Genomic DNA, 16,167 nt, shown 5'->3' on the forward strand with positions numbered 1-16,167 from the left:
ACAGAGTCTTGCTCTGTTGCCCAGGCTGGAGTGCAGTGGTATGATCTCGACTCACTGCAGTCTCCCCATCCTGGGTTCAAGCAATTCTTGTGCCTCAGCCTCCTGGGTAGCTGCGACTACAGGCACATGCCACCATGTGTGGCTAATTTTTGTATTTTTACTACAGATGTGATTTCACCATGTTGGCCAGGCTGGTCTCAAACTCCTGGCCTCAAGTGATCTGCCCACCTCAGCCTCCCAAAGTGCTGGGATTACAAGTGTGAGCCACTGCACCCAGCGGTGAGTTTTTTTTGCTTTTATCACAAATTCTATCTGATTCTATCAATCAGATTCTTTTTAAAAGTAGAAATAATAAGAGGCATCATTTACTAACTGCTAGGGATTATGATCTAGAAGCTTTATCCCTCTATGAGGTGTAAGTAATGTTATTGTTCTGTCCATTTTACAGATAAGGAAACTGGGGCTTAGAGAGGTGCAGTGACTTGCCCAAGCTCAAACAGAGAAGACGTGGCAGAGCTGGGAACTCAACCCAGCCCTTACCAGACTGCATAGCCCATCCCCTGATCTGGTGCTATAAAGTATTCCCACAGGGACCTAAATCCTGTCCCTAAGTCAGAATGGCTCAGAGTTCCCAGAGATTTAGATGGCAGCCCAAATCCCCCAGAAGTGGGTTTTTTTTTTTTATTTTTCTCTCTCTTCTGTCAACTCTGAGGGGACCAGGGATGTGTCTTTTCCCCCATGTTGCTCAGCACCTGGGCTAGGCCTGATGAGTCTAAGTGGGTGACATCAGGCCCTTCTCTGTCCCACAGGCATTGCTGTGTGCATCGGGATGGCCAGCACCTTCGCCTATGCCAACTCCACGCTCCGAGAACAGGTCTCTCTGAAGGTGAGTCACTTTCCGACCTAGTCTCCTGTGGCTGCTGCAACAAATAGCCACAAGCCAGGCGCATCTTCCCCCCAAGTCTCCAGAGTTCATTGTATCGTTCTTATGCCTTTGTGTCCTCGTAACTTAGCCCCCACATATCAGTGAGAACATACGTTTGATTTTCCATTCCTGAGTTACATCACTTAGAATAATAGTTTCCAGTCTCATCCAGGTCACTGCAAATGCTGTTAATCCATTCCTTTTTATGGCTGTGTAGTATTCCACCATATATATACCACAGTTTCTTTATACACCGGTTGATTGGTGGGCATTTGAGTTGGTTCCACAATTTTGCGGTCGTGAATTGTGCTGCTATAAACTTGCTTGTGCAAGTATCTTTTTTGAATAATGACTTCTTTTCCTCTGGGTAGATACCCAGTACCAGGATTGCTGGATCAAATGGTAGTTCTACTTTTAGTTCTTTAAAGAATCTCCACACTGTTTTCCATAGTGGTTGTCCTAGTTTACATTCCCACCAGCAGTGTAGATGTGTTCCCTGTCCACCGCATTCACATTAGCATCTATTGTTTTTTGATTTTTTGATTATGGCCATTCTTGCAGGAGTGAGGTGGTATCACATTGTGGTTTTGATTTGCATTTCTCTGATCATTAGCAATGTAAGCATTTTTTCATGTTTGTTGGCCATTTGTATTCTTCTTTTGAAAATTGCCTATTCGTGTCCTTAGCCCACTTTTTGATAGGATTGTTTGTTTTTTTCTTACTGATTTGTTTGAGTTGGTTGTAGATTCTGGATATTAGTCCTTTGTCAGATGTACAGATTGTGAAGATTTTCTCCCACTCTGTGGGTTGTCTGTTTACTCTGCTGACTGTTCCTTTTGCCGTGCAAAAGCTCTTTAGTTTAATTAGGTCCCACCTATTTATCTTTGTTTTTATTGCATTTCCTTTTGGGTTCTTGGTCATGAAATCCTTGCCTAAGCCAGTGTCTAGAAGGGTTTTTCCAGTGTTATCTTCTAAAATTTTTATAGTTTCAGGTCCTAGGTTTAAATCCTTAACCCATCTTGAGTTGATTTTTGTATAAGGTGAGAGATGAGGATTCAGTTTCATTCTCCTAATGTGGCTAGCCAATTATCCCAGCACCATTTGTTGAAAAGGGTGTCCTTTCCACACTTTATGTTTTTGTTATGTTCAGTTAGCTGTAAGTATTTTGGTTTATTTCTGGGTTCTCTATTCTGTTCCATTGGTCTATGTCCCTATTTTTTTTTTAATAGCCCAGAGTTCTTTTATTTTTTTTTTAACACCTATTATGCCATGAATTCACACGGAATAGGTTCCAGCAGCTCAGGCTCCTTCCCATTGGTTCTCACAAAGTGTGCTTCTCTGGGTGGAGCAGGCTGGCCCTTTAGTTGAACCCAGGTACCTTTCTCTTTGGCTTCTTTCTTTTTCTGATCATTTTCCTTCATGCGTTTCAGGAAGCTATCTCAGCTCTTGGAGGGCTTAATGTGCTCAATATGCACATTCATTCTCTTGGCAAGAATCTTGCCCTTAACTTGTTTGTTTACAACAATGTCAACAGCATGCTGGGGAACATTGTAGACTCTTCCAGTTTTGCCATGGTAATGCTTGTGGGGCATTCCTTTTTGAACAGTACCCATTCCCTTGATGTCTACAATATCACCTTTCTTATAGATTCACATATACGTGGCCAAAGGAACAACTCCATGTTTTCTAAAAGGCCTAGAGAACATATATCGGGTGCCTCTCCTCTTTCCCTTTGTGTTCGTCATTTTGGTGAATTACTGGAAGATGGCGGTTCCGGCCGAAAGGAAAAGATATGTCCCTATTTTTGTACCAGTACCACGCTGTTTTGGTGACTATGGCCTTATAGTATAGGTTGAAATCAGGTAGTGTGATGCCTCCAGATTTTTCTTTCCACTTAGTCTTGCTTCAGTTATGTGGGCTCTTTTTTGGTTCCATATGAATTTTAGAATTGTTTTTTTTTCTAATTCTGTGAAGAATAATGGTGGTATTTTGATGGGAATTGCATTGAATTTGTAGATTGCTTTTGGCAGTATGGTCATTTTCACAATATTGATTCTACCCATTCATGAGCATGGGATGTGTTTCCATTTGTTCGTGTCATCTATGATTTCTTTCAGCAATGTTTTGTAGTTGTCCTTGTAGAGGTTTTTTGACTCCTTGGTTAGGTATATTCCTAAGTTTTGTTGTTGTTGTTGTTGTTGTTTTTGCAGCTATTGTAAAAGGGGTTGAGTTCTTGATTTGATTCTCCACTTGGTCACTGTTGGTGTATAAAAGAGCTACTGATTTGTGTACATTAATCTTGTATCTGGAAAGTTTGTTTTATGTTGGCTGTGGGTTTATCATAGATGGCTTTTATTACACTAAGGTATGTCCCTTGTATGCCATTTTGCTGAAAGTTTTGATCATAATCATGCTGGATTTTGTCGAATGCTTTTTCTGCATCTGTTGAAATGATCATGTGATTTTTGTTTTTAATTCTGTTTATGTGGTGTATCACATTTATTGACTTGCGCATGTTAAACCATCCCTACATCCCTCGTATGAAACCCACTTGATCATGGTGGATTATCTTTTTGGTAATTTGTTGGATTCGGTTAGCAAGTATTTTGTTAAGGATTTTAACATCTATGTTCATCAAGGATATCCATCTGTAGTTTTCTTTTTTGGTTATGTCCTTTCCTGATTTTGGTATTAGGGTGATGCTGGCTTCATAGAATGAATTAGGGAGGGTTCCTTCTTTCTCTATCTTGTGGAATAATGTTAAAAAGATTGGTACCAATTCTTTGAATGTCTGGTAGAATTCTGCTGTGAATCTGTCTGGTCCTGAACTTTTTTTTGTTGGTAATTTTTTAATTACCATTTCAATCTCGCTGCTTGTTATTGGTCTGTTTAGGGTATCTAATTCTTCCTGATTTAAGCTAGAAGGGTTGTATTTTTCCAGGAATTTATCCATCTCTTCTAGGTTTTCTAGTTTGTGTGCATAAAAGTATTCATAGTAGCCTTGATTGACCTTTTATATTTCAGTGGTGTCACTTGAAATATCTCCTGTTTCGTTTCTTAGTGAGGTCATTGGATTTTCTCTCTTCTTTTCTTGGTTAATCTTGCCAATGGTCTGTCAGTTTTATTTATCTTTTCAAAGAATCAGCTTCTTGTTTCATTTATCTTTTGAATTTTTTTTGTTTCAATTTCATTTAGTTCTGCTCTGATCTTGGTTATTTCCTTTCTTCTGCTGGGTTTGGATTTGGTTTCTTCTTGTTTCTCTAGTTCCTTGAGGTGTGACCTTAGAGTGTCAGTTTGTGCTCTTTCAGTCTTTTTGATGTAGGCATTTAGGGCTATGAACTTTCCTCTTAGCACCACCTTTGCTGTATCCCATAGATTTTGATAGGTCATGTCATTATTGTCATTCAGTTTGAAGAATTTTTAAATTTCCATCTTGATTTCATTTTTGACCCAATGCTCATTCAGGAGAAGGTTATTTAATTTCCATGTGTTTGCATGGTTTTGAAGGTTCCTTTGGGAGTTGATTTCCAGTTTTATTCCACCGTGGTCTGAGAGAGTACTTGATATAATTTCAATTTTCTTAAATTTATTGAGGCTCGTTTTGTAGCCTATCATATAATCTATCTTGGAGAAAGTTCCATGCGCTGTTGAATAGAATGTGTATTCTGCGGTTGTCAGATGAAATGTTCTGTATATATCTGTTAAATCCATTTGTTCCAAGGTATAGTTTAAATCCATTGTTTCTTCGTTGACTTTCTGTCTTGATGACCTGTCTAGTGCTGCCAGTGGAATACTGAAGTCCCCCACTATTACTATGTTGCTGTCAATCTCATTTCTTAGGTCTGTTAGTAATTGTTTTATAAATGTGGGATCTCCAGTGTTAGGTGCATATATATTTAGAATTGTGATATTTTCCTGTTGGACAAGGCCTTTTACCATTATATAATGTCCCTCTTTGTCTCTTTTAACCACTGTTGCTTTAAAGTTTGTTTTGTCTGATATAAGAATAGCTACCCCTGCTTGCTTTTGGTGCCCATTTGCATGAAATGCCTTTTTCCACCCCTTTAAGTTTATGTGAGTCCTTATGTGTTAGGTGAGTCGCCTGAAGGCAGCAGATAGTTGGTTGGTGAGTTCTTATCTATTCTGTGATTCTGTGTCTTTTAAGTGGAGCATTTAGGCCACTTACATTCAATGTTAGTATTGAAATGTGAGGTACCATTGCATTCATCATACTGTTTGTTGCGTGTGTACTTTGGTTTTTTTCATTTTTTGTTTTTGCTTTTTAACTTGTATTTTTGTTTTATGGTCCTGTGTGATTTATGCTTTAAAGAGGTTCTGTTTTGATGTGTTTCCAGGATTTGTTTCAAGATTTAGAGCTCCTTTTAGCAGTTCTTGTAGTGGTAACTTGGTAATGGCGAATTCTTGGTAATGGTGAATTCTCTTAGCATTTGTTTGTCTGAAAAATACTGTATCTTTCCTTCATATATGATTGTTAGTTTCACTGGATACAAAATTCTTGGCTAATCATTGTTTTGTTTAAGGAGGCTGAAGATAGGGCCCCAATTCCTTCTAGCTTGTAGGGTTTCTGCTGAGAAATCTGCGGTTAATCTGATAGGTTTTCCTTTATAGGTTAGCTGTTGCTTCTGTCTCACAGCTGTTAAAATTCTTTCCTTCGTTTTAACTTTGGATAACCTGATGACAATGTGCCTAGGCAAAGACCTTTTTGTGCTGAATTTCCCGGGTGTTCTTTGTGCTTCTTGTATTTGGATGTCTAGGTCTCTAGCAACGCCGGGAAAGTTTTCCTAGATTATTCCCCCAAATATGTTTTCTGAGCTTTCAGAATTCTCTTCTTCAGAAACACTGATTATTCTTAGGTTTAGTCATTTAACATAATCCCAGACTTCTTGGAGGCTTTGTTCATATTTTCTTATTCTTTTTTCTTTGTCTTTGTTGGATTGGGTTAATTCAAAGACCTTGTCTTCGAGCTCTGAATTTCTTTCTTCTACTTGTTCAATTCTATTGCCAAGACTTTCCAGAGCATTTCACATTTCTAAAAGTGTGTCCAAAGTTTCCTGAATTTTTAATTGTTTTTTCTTTAAGCTATCTATTTCCTTGAATAGTTCTCCCTTCACTTCTTGTATCATATTTTGGATTTTGTTGCACTGGGCTTTGCCTTTCTCTGTTCCCTCCCGGATTAGCTTAATAACTAACTTTCTGAATTCTTTTTCAGGTAAATCAGGGATTTCTTTTTGGTCTAGATCCATTGCTGGTGAACTAGTGTGATTTCTGGGGAGTGTTGAAGAGCCTTGTTTTGTCATATTACCAGGGTTGGTTTTCTGGTTCCTTCTCGTTTGGGTAGGCTCTGTCAGACGGAAGGTCTAGGGCTGAAGGCTATTGTTCAGATTCTTTTGTCCCGGGGGTTTTCCCTCGTTGTAATACTCTCCCCATTTTCCTATGGATGTGGCTTCCTGTGAGCCAAACTGCAGTGATTGTTGTCTGTCTTCTGGGTCTAGCCACTCAGCGAGTCTACCTGGCTCCAGGCTGGTACCGGGGGTTGTCTGCACAGAGTCCTGTGATGTGAACTGTCTATGGGTCTCTCAGCCCTGGACATCAGTGCCTGTTGCCGTGGAGGTGGTGGAGGGTATAATGGACTCCGTGAGGGTTCTTAGCTTTGGTGGTTTAATGCGCTATTTTTGTGCTGGTTGGCCTCCTGCCAGGAGGTGGCGCTTTCCAGAGAGCATCGGCTGTGGTAGCGTGGAGAGGAACCCGTGGAGCTCTAGAACTCTCGAGTTTCTATGGCCTTTGTCTTCCGCTACCAGGGTGGGTGGGAGGGAAGGACCATCAGGTGGAGGTGAGGCTAGGTGTGTCTGACCTCTCACTCTCCTTGGGCGGGTCTTGCTATGGGTTAAGTAGGTGACATTCCCAGGTCACTGGTGTTGTGTACCAAGGAGGATTATGGCTGCTTCTGCTGAGTCATGCAGGTTGTCAGGGAAGTGGGGGAAAGCTGGCAGTCACAGGCCTCACTCAGCTCCCATGCAAAACGAAGGGCCGGTCTCACTCCCAGCATGCCCACCACAACATCCCCCAGACCGTTTCCAGGTGGAGAGCGATAGGGGCTTGAAAACCTGCCCCAGGCTATCCGCCTCCCAGCTGCCAAAGAAGAGGGTGTAGTTCTTGCCCACGCTGTGGAGTCTGCACACTGGATTTGCACCCTCCCCTGAGTTCTGGCCAGGAGGCTTCTTACCCGGTTCAAATTGTTAGAGTTCAGCTAGAGATTTGCTTCTCCCTGTGGAGTTTTAGCCCCTGCTCCTACCCATTGGATCTCCGTGGTGCCAGACAGGAATGGGCCGCTGGGGGACCTAGTGAGCTCCCAGGGCCTTGCTGCTGCTTCCTCTACCCCTGTATTTTGCTCGGCTTTCCAAATTGACTCAGCGCCAGATAAAGTTGGAAACTTCTGCAAACAGACCTTCAGCTTCCCCCGTGAGGGTGAGTGTTCGGGAGAGGAGGGTCTCCCTTTCCCACTTTCGCAGTTGGGGCATTCACAGTTTTGGGGGGCTCTCCTGGGTCCTGCAGGAGCAGTCCATTTCCTTCAGAGAGTCTGTGGGTCCTCTCGGGATTGCTGGTTTGTCCTTGCAGTCAATCTGGTGCTAAAATTCACAATGCGAGCTGCCGCCCACTGCTCTCTCTGGAGCTGCAGTCTAGTCCTGCCTCCCATCCGCCATGATCTCACCAAAACATCTTCTTTTATTTCATAATTTTTAGAGACAGAGTCTTGCTCTGTCGTCCAGGCTGCAGTGCAGTGGCATGACCATAGCTCATTGCAGCCTCCAACTCCCGGGTTCAAGCAATCCTCTGACCTCAGCCTCCTAGGGAAACCATTCTTCTGTCTACCACCCCTGGGTAGATCCCTGACTGTTCCTTCTTTCTCCCCTCCAACAGCAGCATCTCCTCCACGTACACCTGGCCCAGTCCCTTTATGCCGCAGACATTCAACTCATTAGCTCACTTTCATTTTTTGTTTTTTTCTTTTTGAGACGGAATCTTGCTCTGTTGCCCAGGCTGGAGTACAGTGGCATGATCTTGGCGCACTGTAACCTCTGCCTCCCAAGTTCAAGCAATTCCCCTGCCTCAGTCTCCCCAGTAGCTGGGACTACAGACACACACCACCATGCCCAGCTAATTTTGTATTTTTAGTAGAGACGGGGTTTCGCCATGTTGGCCAGGCTGGTCTCAAACTCCTGACCTCCGGTAATCCGCACACCTTGGCCTCCAAAAGTGCTGGGTTTACAGGCGTGAGCCACCGCGCCCGGCCCCATTAGGTTACTTTCGTTCCACTTTCATGCTTATGGCCATCCCTCTTATGCTGCTGGGTGGACATAGAGCTTCACCGCCATCCTCCTGCATGTCCTCTGTGTCTGCTGAGCACTAACTGTGTGCCTGGCACAGTACTGAGCCCATTGCTCATCTCAGCAGGTTCATCCCAGTAACCTGGGAGGGAAACAAAATCATTCTTCTGTCATTTTCCCACTGAGGAAAGAGTGGCTCAGAGACACTAAGTTCCTTACCTGAGGTCACACAGCCAGTGCAAGTGATGGCATCATGATTTGCACCCGGGTAGTTGAGCCCGTGCTCATTCCAGGTTCAAATCCCTGCTCCTCCACCCACCTGCAGACCCTCAATTAGGTTACCTTGGTGATCTCAGCCTCAGGTGCCGCCTCTGGAAAAGAGCCTGTTGGCACCAATTCACAAACCCATTGAAAGGATTGAATGAAATAGTGCATCCAGGCCAGTCGCGGTGGCTCATGCCTGTAATCTCAACTACTCGGGAGGCTGAGGCATGAGAATCATTTGAATCTGGGAGGCAGAGGTTGCAGTGAGCCAAGATCACACCACCACCCTCCAACCCGGGTGACAGAGTGAGACTGTCTCAAAAAAAAAAACAGAAAAAAAGAAAAGAGCCAGGCACGGTGGCTCATGCCTGTAATCCCAGCATTTTGGGAGGCCAAGGCAGGTGGATCACTTGAGGTCAGGAGTTCGAGACCAGCCTGAACAACATGGTGAAACCCCATCTCTACTAAAAAGATACAAAATTAGCCGGCCATGGTGGCTCACACCTGTAATCCCAGCTACTTGGGAGGCTGAGGCAGGAGAATTGCTTGAACCTGGGAGGTGGAGGTTGAAGTGAGCCAAGATTGCGTCATTGCACACCAGCCTGGATTGACATGGTTTGATGGTTTGAGATGGTTTCACTCCATCTCAAAAAAAAAAAAAAAGAAAGAAAGAAATAGTGCATATAAGGTGTTTAACACAAGTACTGGGTATGGTGGCCTATGCCTGTAATCCCAGCAACTCAGGAGGCTGAGGCGGGAGGATCCCTTGAATCCAGGAGTTTGAGACCAGTCTGGGCAACATAGCAAGACCCCTTTCTTCTCTACCAAATTTTTTTTTTTTTTTTTTTTTTGAGATGAAGTCTCACTCTGTCACCCAGGCTGGAGTGCAGTGGTGCAATCTCGGCTCACTGCAACCTCTGCCTCCCATGTAGCGAGATTACAGGTGTGCACCACCAAGATTACCAAGTGATTCTCCTGCCTCAGCCTCCTGAGTAGCTGAGATTACAGGTGCATGCCACCATGCCCGGCTAATTTTTATATTTTTAGTAGAGATGGGGTTTCACCACATTGGCCAGGCTGGTCTTGAACACTTGACCTCAGGTGATCCGACCACCTCAGCCTCCCAAAGTGCTGGGATTACAGGCGTGAGCCACCACACCTGGCTTGCAAAACATTTTTTTAAAAAGTTAGCCAGGTGTGGGGGCATGTGCCTGTCATCCTAACTACTCAGGAGGCTGAAGCAGGAGGATTACTTGATCCCAGGAGTTTGAGGCTGCAGTGAGCTATGATTGCACCACTGCACTCTAGCCTGGGCAGCAGAGCAAGACCTTCTCTGTTTAAGAAAACATAAAAAGAAGGTGATGTTTAGCACGGTGCCTGGCATATAGGAAACATTTAATTGAGCTAATTTTCAAAAGTCTGTGCCTTCAGAAAAAAAAAAAAAACTCATCAAAAAGTGGCCTAAGGATGTTAATAGGCAATTCTCAGAAGAAGATGTACAAATAGCCAACAAACTTTTGAAAAAATGCTCATCATCACTAATGATCAGGGAAATACAAATCAAAACCACAATGCAATACCACCTTACTCCAGCGAGAATGGCCATTATCAAAAAATCAAAAAATAATAGATGTCAGCATGGATGCAGGAACACTTCTACACTGCTGGTGGGAATGTAAACTAGTACAACCACTATGGAAAACAGTGTGGAGATTCCGTAAAGAGCTAAAAGTAGAACTAGGCTGGGCACGGTGGCTCACGCCTGTAATTCCAGCACTTTGGGAGGCTGAGGCGGGTGGATCACAAGGTCAGGAGATGGAGACCATCCTGGCTAACATGGTGAAACCCCATCTCTGTTAAAAAAAAAAAAAAAAAAAAAAAAATTAGCTGGGCGTAGTGGCAGGTGCCTATAGTCCCAGCTACTCAAGAGGCTGAGGCAGGAGAATGGCGTGAACCTGGGAGTTGGAGCTTGCAGTGAGCCGAGATCGCACCACTGCACTCCAGCCTGGGCGACAGAGCAAGGCTCCATCTCAAAAAAAAAAAAAAAGAAAAGAAAAAAAAAAAGAAGTAAAAGTAGAACTACCATTTGATCCAGCAATCCTACTACTAGGCATCTACCCAGAGGAAAAGAAGTCACTATATGAAAAAAATACTTGCGCACTCATGTTTATAGCAGCACAATTCACAATTCCAAAAATGTAGAACCAGCCCAAATGCCCATCAACCAACCGGTGGGTAAAGAAACTGGTATATGTATATGATGGAATTCGCAGCAACCTGGATGGGATTGGAGACTATTATTCTAAGTAAAGTAACTCAGGAATGAAAAGCTAAACCTTTTGTATGTTCTCACTCATAAGTGGTAGCTAAGCTATGAGGATGCAAAGGCATAAGAATGATATAGTGGACTTTGGGGACTCTAGGGGAAAGAGTGGGAAGGGGGTGAGGGATTAAAGACTACAAATTGGGTTCACTGTATACTGCCCAGGTGATGGGTGCATGAAAATCTCACAAATCACCACAAAAGAACTTATTCAGGTAATACCACCTGTTCACCAAAAACCTATGGAAATAATTTTTTTTTTTTAAAGTCTGTGCTTTCTCCTGCACAGGTGATCCCATAATAATCACCAGCTTCACTGACCCTTCTAGAGCATCATCTGCTTTCTCAAAAGCACTTGGGCCTCCATGCAGCATGGAGGACAACCCAGTCTCCATTTGCACATGAGCACATTGAGGTTCGGAGTTGGGGACAGAGTCAGAGGTCCTTCCTGACCCTTAGTCTCATCTTCTTTATGCAAACTCCTTTCTGCTGTTGTTAAAACAGTAGGAGGGGGCAAGGACAGTGGCTCACGCCTATAATCCCAGCACTTTGGGAGGCTGAGACAGGTAGATCACTTGAGTTCGGGAGTTCGAGACCAGCCTGGCCAACATGGTGAAACCCCGTCTCTACTAAAAATACAAAAATTAGCTGGGCATAGTGGTGGGCGCCTGTAATCCCAGCCACTTGGGAGGCTGAGGCAGGAGAACCACTTGAACCCAGGAGGCAGAGGTTGCAATGAGCCGAGATTGCGCCATTGCACTCCAGCCTGGGCAACAAGAGCGAAACTCCGTCTCAAACAAACAAAACAGCTGGAGGCAGCTTTGGGGGCTAGGGCTGTCTCAAATGCAGTAACATCCAAATGGTACCTTGACTTAAATTTTAGGAGCTGAGAGGATCTCTGTATCCATGGACGGGACTCCAGGGGTCCTTGATCCTCATGAAGACACAGGTGACACTTTGCCTGTATGTGCATATCTTCCATAAGAGCAGGTCTGCATGGCTCTTAGTAAGCTTAGGCGTCTCAGCTGGTTAGGAGAGAACTACCTCCTTTGTCCTTCAATTTCTGTCTTCCCAGAACATTGCTAATTCCCTCTTCCTATTCCACCTTTGGTTTGGATTCATAGAGAATTAAACTGGAATCTATTATTTATTGGAGTAAAAAGAGCTGTCGGGTGGATTAATCACATTGATAAGAGCAGTTGGTTGGTTGGAGGTGGTTTCTAGCATCATTAACCTTGACCGCTCCTGGAATAATGGGTAGATGGAGATGCATTTGTTTTGTCCACTCTCTGGAAATGTGCATCGTAACAGTGCGTGGGGCACTGAGCTGTGTCTGGAGACACTGTATGTTGAGCATTTACCGAAACCACAGGGAAGGTTACACTGGGAAAGTTATGACCTCATCTTATTCCAGCAATGCAGCCACTCCAGTCCAAGAAAAGACACGAGCTGTTGAGAATCAACAGCGGAGGGGTCTGCCTATGTGTCCCAGGGTACACAGGCAGGAACACGCCCCTCTTTGCATCTCCTTCAGACATTTCCTAGGATTGCTCTCAGGCTATGAAACTGCTGGGAAACAGCAAACTGAGGATTTCCAATTTGTCTTCCTGGGGACTAGACAGGAATGAGGCTGAAGAAGGAGAAATGGGGCTGGATTGTGAAGGGCTTTGAGAATTAGGTGTATAAGCTTGGATTTAATTCTACACTGTGGCATTCCATGGAATGGTCAGTCCAGGGCAGTGGGCCAGAGGTCTGCCCTAGAAAAAGTGAAAGCAGAAATTTCCAACCTCTAGATCCGAATCTTCTGCTGAGTTGTAAACTCTTAATAATCAGTCCTACCCCTTAGCAAGCTTTAAATATGAATCTGTACCAGACTGAATGTTTGCATTTAAAAATTTGACTTTTGCCTGTAATTCCAGTGTTTTGGGAGCCCAAGGCAGGAGGATCACTTGAGGCCAGGAGTTCAAGACCAGCCTGAGCCAAATAGCAAGACTCTGTCTCTACAAAAAAAAAAAAAAAAATTTAATTAGCCAGGTATAGTGACACCTGCCTGTGGTGCTAGCTACTCAGGAGGCTGAGGCAGGAGGATCACTTGAGCCCAGGAGTTCAAGGTTACAGTGAGCTATGATCACACTACTGTACTCCAGCCTAGGCAACAGAAAAAAAAAATTAAAATTTGATTTAATCTTTAACAACAACCCCATTTTCAAATGAAGACACTGAGACTTAAAACACATCCCCTTGAGGTTTCAGACTGTCTGTGCTTTAGTTCTTAACAGCATTTTATGTACTTTAATTCTTACAACTCTATAAGGTAGATACTAAGATATACCCACTTTACAGATGAGGAAGGGGAAACTGAAAGAGTTTAAATAGAACTTGCCTGGAGTCGGACAGCTCCCACACAGGCTTTGACCAGGGATTTGAACGTGTGCCATCCCGCTCTGGAGTCTGCTGCGAACCATGGTGCTCTCCTGCCTTTCTAGATGGTTTTTCAAGCAGATGTCCACCATTCTGCCACCTTCTGCATGACCACCGCTTGGGTCTCAGTGGAATAGAAAGGTGCCAATGCCCGTCCTTTCACCTTCAGCACCACTTCCTTCAAAATGCTGACAAAGTGAAAAGCTGCCAGTCATCAGGGTACATTCTGGAAGGTTCTGCCACATGCACCTTTGATATCACATATCTCTTGCTTTGTCTTCAGGAGAAGAGGTCAGTGCTGGTCATCTTGTGGATCCTGGCCTTTCTGGCGGGGAACACCCTCTATGTGCTTTATACATTCAGCTCCCAGCAGCTGTACAACAGGTGAGCATGGGAATCCAACCCCCACGATGGGAGAGTGGGGCACTTGGCTGGGCTTGGGGCACGTACCCTTTCACTTGAGAATGAGGCACAAGTTCTATGTCACGTTGTAACTTCCAAATTCCACCCTGCGGTTACTACTCATGTATATCTAGACCAGCACTCAATAGTAGAAATTCAAGGCAAGCCGCATAGGTAAATTAACATCTTCTAGTTACTGAAAACTAAACAGAAACAGGTGGAATCAATTATAATAATTGATGTTATTTAACCCAGTATATCAAAAATATTTGTGTGTTTTTTTTCTGTTTGTTTTGCTTTTTTTTGAGACAGGATCTCACTGCATCACCCAGGCTGGCAGTGGTGTGATCATGGCTCACTGCAGCCTTGATCTCCCTGGGCTCAGGTGATCCTCCCACCTCAGCCTCCCAAGTAGCTGGTACTACAGGTGCATGCCACCACACCTGGCTAATTTTTATATTTCTTGTAGAGATGGGGTTTCCCTATGTTGCCCAGGCTGGGCTTGGACCTCTGAGCTCAGGCAATCCACCTGCCTTGGCCTCCCAAAGTGCTGGGATTGATTACAGGCGTGAGCCGCTGCATCTGGCCCCAAAAGATTATCTTTTCAACATGCAATTGATATAAAAATTATAAATGAGATATTTTACGTTCTTTTTTTTTTTTTCTTTTTTCTTGAGATGGAGTCTCACTCTGTCGCCCAGGCTGGAGTGCAGTGGTGCGATCTCAGCTCACTGCAATCTCCGCCTCCCGGGTTCAAGCAGTTCTCCTGCCTCAGCCTCCCGAGTAACTGGGATTACAGGCATGCGCCACCATGCCCAGCAAATTTTTGTATTTTTAGTAGAGACCGGGTTTCACCATATTGGTCAAGCTGGTCTCAAACTCCTGACCTCATGATCAGGCCACAGTGCCCGGCCCATTGTCATTTTAGAGTATACTTTTTCTACTTATAAAAAATAAAAGTTGGCCGGGTGTGATGGCTCACGCCTATAATCCCAGCACTTTGGGAGGCTGAGGCGGGTGGATCACAAGGTCAGGAGTTAAAGACCAGCCTGGCCAAGATGGTGAAACCCCCATCTCTACTAAAAATTAGCCAGGTGTGGTGGCAGGCGCCTGTAATCCCAGGTACTCGGGAGGCTGAACCAGAGAACTGCTTGGACCCAGGAGGCAGAGGTTGCAGTGAGCCGTAATCGCGCCACTGCACTCCAGACAGAGCGAGACTCCGTCTCAAAGTTAACTGTAAGGCAGCCTTAGGCAGTGCCTTTCAGAAGAAGACATTGCTTTCATAGGAGATGACAGCTCCATGGATGTTACTGCCCCTGAAGATCTTCCAGTGGGACAAGATGTGGAGGTGGAAGACAGTGATATTGATGATTCTGACCCCATGTAGGGTGAGGCTAAGGTTTGTGTCCTAAGTTTTAACAAAAAATTTTAAAAATAGGAAAAACCTTATAGAATAAGGATATAAAGAAAGAAAATATTTCTGTACAGCTGTACAATCTGTTTTAAGCTAAGTGTTATTATAAAATAGTCAAAAATAAAAACTAAGTGTACAAAGTAAAAATGTTACAGTAAGCTAAGGTCAATTTATGATTGAAGAAATAAACATTTTAAAATAAATATAACGGCCGGGCATGGTGGCTCACGCCTGTAATCCCAGCACTTTGGGAGGCCAAGGTGGGTGGATCACTTGAGGTCAGGAGTTTGAGACCAGCCTGACCAACATGGTGAAACCCTGTCTCTACTAAAAAAAAAACCAAAATTAGCCAGGTGTGGTGGCAGGAGCCTGTAATCCCAGCTACTTGGGAGGCTGAGGCAGGAGAATCATTTGAACCCGGGAGGCGGAGGCTACAGTAAGCCAAAATCGCGCCACTGCATCCAGTCTGGGTGATAGAATGAGACTCTATCTCAAAATAAAATAAAATAAAATAAATGTAGTGTAGCCTACATGTACAGTGTCTGTAAATTCTACAGCAGTGTATAGTCATGTCCTAGGCCTTCACATTCATTCACCACTCTCTCATTGACTCACCCAGAGCAACTCCCACTCCTGCAAGCTCCAGTGATAGTAAGTGTCCCATATGGGTGTACCTTTTTTCATCCTTTATACGGTGTTTTTACTGTGCCCTTTCTGTTTAGATATACAAATACCATTGTGTCATAATTGCCTATAGTATTCAGTACAGTAACAAGCTATGTAGGTTTGTAACCTAAGAGTAATAGGCTACATCATATAGCCTAGATGTGTAGTAGGCTATGCTATCTAGTTTTGTGTAAGTCAACTCTATGGTGTTCACACAAGGACCAAGTCACCTAAGGATGTGTTTCTCAGAACATGTCCCAGTCATTAAGCGATGTATGACTGTATTTGATTTTTCCCCCATGTGATGAATGTAACAGCTTTTAAAAGTTATTTTAAGTATGTATGTCTTTTTTCTTTGTTTTTTCAATTTTTTTTTTCTTGAAACAACATCTTGCTCTGTCACCCA

General features: G+C 43.8%; 1 protein-coding gene across 4 annotated transcripts in view; it reads left to right on the forward strand.

The window, feature by feature from the left end:
- Positions 1-16,167, forward strand: part of RNFT2 (ring finger protein, transmembrane 2) — a 121,997-nt gene that overhangs the window by 14,823 nt on the left and 91,007 nt on the right. For all 4 annotated transcript variants that reach the window (XM_054526533.2, NM_001133921.1, XM_054526535.2 and 1 more), the window contains 2 exon segments: positions 810-886; positions 13,563-13,663. In XM_054526533.2, coding sequence (XP_054382508.1) covers positions 810-886; positions 13,563-13,663 — 178 coding nt within the window.

This window comes from Pongo abelii, chromosome 10 (genome assembly GCF_028885655.2).
Source record: "Pongo abelii isolate AG06213 chromosome 10, NHGRI_mPonAbe1-v2.0_pri, whole genome shotgun sequence".
Taxonomy (NCBI): Eukaryota; Metazoa; Chordata; class Mammalia; order Primates; family Hominidae; genus Pongo; species Pongo abelii.